The 3,449-nt window shown below is 36.0% G+C and overlaps 1 protein-coding gene across 1 annotated transcript; it reads right to left on the bottom strand.

Moving 5' to 3' along the window:
- Positions 1–1,620: 1,620 nt before the first annotated feature.
- Positions 1,621–2,649, bottom strand: LOC143027371 (general transcription factor II-I repeat domain-containing protein 2B-like). The gene is made up of 2 exons (XM_076188654.1): positions 2,414–2,649; positions 1,621–2,284 (listed from the first exon to the last, which is right to left on the bottom strand). The coding sequence occupies exons 1-2, from the start codon at positions 2,647–2,649 to the stop codon at positions 1,621–1,623; spliced, it is 900 nt and encodes a 299-aa protein (XP_076044769.1).
- Positions 2,650–3,449: the final 800 nt, after the last annotated feature.

The following is a 3,449-nucleotide window of genomic DNA, read 5'->3' on the forward strand; positions in this document are numbered from 1 at the left end:
ATAGATTTACTAACCATGTGCTGAGCACCAAAACTATTGATTGTTATAAGAGAAGATTAAATAACTTTATGGACAGGGATGAAATGTGGTAAAGGACATGAACTGTCTAGTGCAGGCCTTATGGTCTCTTACAGTGGCCGTAATTCTAATATTCTTATGTCTCTCTAACGAGTTCTTTCTTCCCAATTTCTTTAACTCGGTTTCTCTTTCCTCTTTTCTCATCTTCCCAAATATTTGGGTAATTCAACCTTCTCAATTATACACCTATACCTATTTTATTTAATTATTTATTTATTTGCTTTATTTTCTCTCGTACTTGTCCAGCAACACATCCTTATAGCATACATTACCTCCCACATCCGTTTTCCTCTCCTTGAACACCCTACAATCTTCTTGCCCTACGCTTCCCACAGATTGTTTGCCATCCTTATCTCTCTGGCGCTCCCTCTTCTGGCCTCCATATACCCAACATACGTCCCATTTTGATCCTACTTTCCTTTGGCATCAGAATATATATTTCATGATTCTTTTCCTCTTCCTTTCTATCCGACCCTCTTCTTGTATCTTTTTCATTATCCTGTCCACTCATTCTACCTCGTTCAGGCCACATATGCCCCACGTTTCCTCTACTATCTCACAACCCTCTAATCCTGCTACATATCTTACATTCCTTCTTCCCTTCTTTTTGCATTGTAAATCGGTATTCTGTATTTCTAAAGCATCGTACGATAGAAAGATAGAAATAATATTGTTTCATAAACAGAAACGGGTAACTAACGTGGCTTGAAATGCGAAAAACAAAAACAGTCGCGGAATAAGTAATTTGGTGTTCATTAATAGCTACCAAAAATAATTCATGCGTCAGATGCGCCGAATGCCCAGACTCATTCCTGGGCCATGGTTGTAGATACTTAATGAACATGCATCAACACATCATTCAACAACCCAAAGGCAACAATGTTAATGGCAGCAGTTCCAAAATATGACCAAACTCATTTCAACATTAACTATACCCATGTATTAACAATAGTAATTCATTGCCGGTGCATATGAGTATATAACACCTTTGTCTGCACGTCCTCTAGATATCTTCTTGAATAACTACTGCGTTTCCAAGTCTCAAATCTAAGTTTAACTCTTGATTTAAATATTGATGGTAAAGTCCTATTCCTGGACGTCATAGTTCACTCTTCTTCAGACGAATTTGTCAATGGTATATATCATAAACCCTCTAATTCAAGGGTGTGCAACTTTTTTTTCCAAAGGGCCACTAGTCACGACTCTGTTGGTATGGAGGGCCACATAACCTTACTATTTCATGTTATTTACTACAATCGAAGACATATGTGAGATTATACTGATAAAGATAGATAATTAGTTTGTTACTGATCATATTTAAATTGAGATCACAAAAATAAGAATTGTTCGAAACAAATGTATTTTCCTTACTATAAATGAGGAAATGAAAGGCCACCGTACCTTATTATTATAATGTACAAACAAAAATAATTACTTAATATTGGTTAACTGGGATCATTAACATAAGAATTATCAAACAGACATTTTTTTTTCTGGCCATTAATTAGAAAATGAAAGGCTACCCTAGTGAAATGGTTGATGTTACATTTGGGACACCAACTCATCAATATCAGGCTGTATGGGTGATGTGGCTATACGCAAGATACTTTCCAAATGTTCATCAGTAAATGAAGACCTATACTTGTTTTTAACCCGATTCATTTTTGAAAAGAGCTGCTCACATACATTTGTGCTCTCAAACACTGCCATAAATTTTCTTGCATGAGCAGAGAGTTTTGGATACACTGTTGCTAATACATGCTTCTTATAAAACTGGTATACTGAACTATCATCAAACTTCTTTCTTAGTTCATCATTGCATTGTAGTTCAATTATTTCTATTTGCATGTCCTCGGAAATTGCTGTCACGTCCACAGAAGAAGGAGAAGCAAAGACTTCAATGGCTTGTGAATGATTCTTGAGGTCACCAAATCTTTCTGAAAATTCCTCTCGTAAGACTGCCAACTTGTCGTCATACTTATGATACTGAAGGTTGCTAGTGTCATGGTTTTTCAGTGTAGGAAAGTGGGCTGGGTTTTGGTTTCTGATTTGTGACTCCCATAGACGCAATTTTATCTGGAAGACTTTGATCAGTGAGAACATCTCATTTATTAGTTGATCTTTTCCTTGAAGTCTAAGATTCAGTGCACTGAGATGATTAGTTATATCTACTAAAAATGCTAAATCACATTTCCACTCCTTATTTCTGAATTCAGGGATAGTTACCTTTCATATCTAAGAACAGCACAATTTCTCCAAATATTAATATGCTCTCTTCAACATTCCTGCTTTGCTTAGCCACCTTACCTCACAAAAATATATAGTATCACTGTACTCTGCATCAATGTCTGCCATTAACTGCTGAAGCTCGCGGTGATTTAGATCTCTTGACCTAATGAAATTGACAGCTTTCACAAAAATATTAGTCATATGCTGAAAGTTTATTGTCTTTGCACATAAAGCTTCCTGGTGTATGATACAATGCAGGACAATAAGTGAACCTGAGTCAACATTTTGAGACCCCATTCTAGTCTTCAGTAATCCAACAACCCCATTTCTCTGACTAGACATCGCAGGCGCACCATCTGTTGTAATGGAAACTGAATTAGTATAGTCCAGTCCAAGCCTTGACAATATTTTTTCCAATTCATCAAAAATAGTTTGTCCCCCTTCATGGTTTATAGTGAAGCCATTTCCTCTGTAATATCATAGTCATTGTCAACACACCTAATATACACAGCCAGTTGCGCAGTATCTGTGGTGTCACAACTTTCATCAAGAGCAACAGGGTATGAAGAAAAACCACTAACTCGCTTGGCCATTGTACTTTCAATATTCCCTGAAATACTTTCTATTCTTCTAGCAACAGCATATCTTGAAAGGCTTATGCTTTCAACTAGCTTCTTTTTGTCAGGAAACATATTGTCTAAGGCTAAACACAAACATTATTTAACTACCTCACCATCACAATAGGGCTTGAGCCTTTTTGCAAGGATTTGACTAATCAAAAATTTACTTTGAGAGATGCATCATATTCCTTAACTTTCTTTGCAAACACTGACTGATGTCCTTTCAGAGATTTCTGTATGAATACTATTTTTCTTTGCGTACTTCACCTGTCATATTTTCATATTTTTTGTAATTTGTGATGTAGTGTCTTTTGATGTTATATTCCTTGAAAACAGAAAGGGTTTCCTGGCATACAAGTCACAATGCTTTCCCCCTTGATTGTATGCATAAATATTGTTCAGTTCATTTCTCTTGAAAACCTCGGTTTTCCTCTGAAATCTTGCGTTTTTTACTTGTAGAAGCCATTATTAGTACAATAAGATCTTTCCTGCGGAGAAAATATATAATTAGTCAAAGTTAGC

The sequence above is a fragment of the Oratosquilla oratoria genome, chromosome 8 (genome assembly GCF_046742065.1).
Source record: "Oratosquilla oratoria isolate Oo_2021 chromosome 8, ASM4674206v1, whole genome shotgun sequence".
Classification (NCBI taxonomy): domain Eukaryota; kingdom Metazoa; phylum Arthropoda; class Malacostraca; order Stomatopoda; family Squillidae; genus Oratosquilla; species Oratosquilla oratoria.

Bases quoted from the DNA above. Each gene is read 5' to 3' on its own strand.
- LOC143027371 (XM_076188654.1), bottom strand. From the start codon at position 2,649: ATGTCTAGTCAGAGAAATGGGGTTGTTGGATTACTGAAGACTAGAATG. The intron at 2,285-2,413 runs GTACAGTGATAC...CCCTGAATTCAG, and splicing joins ATGGCAGACATTGATGCAGA to AAATAAGGAGTGGAAATGTG.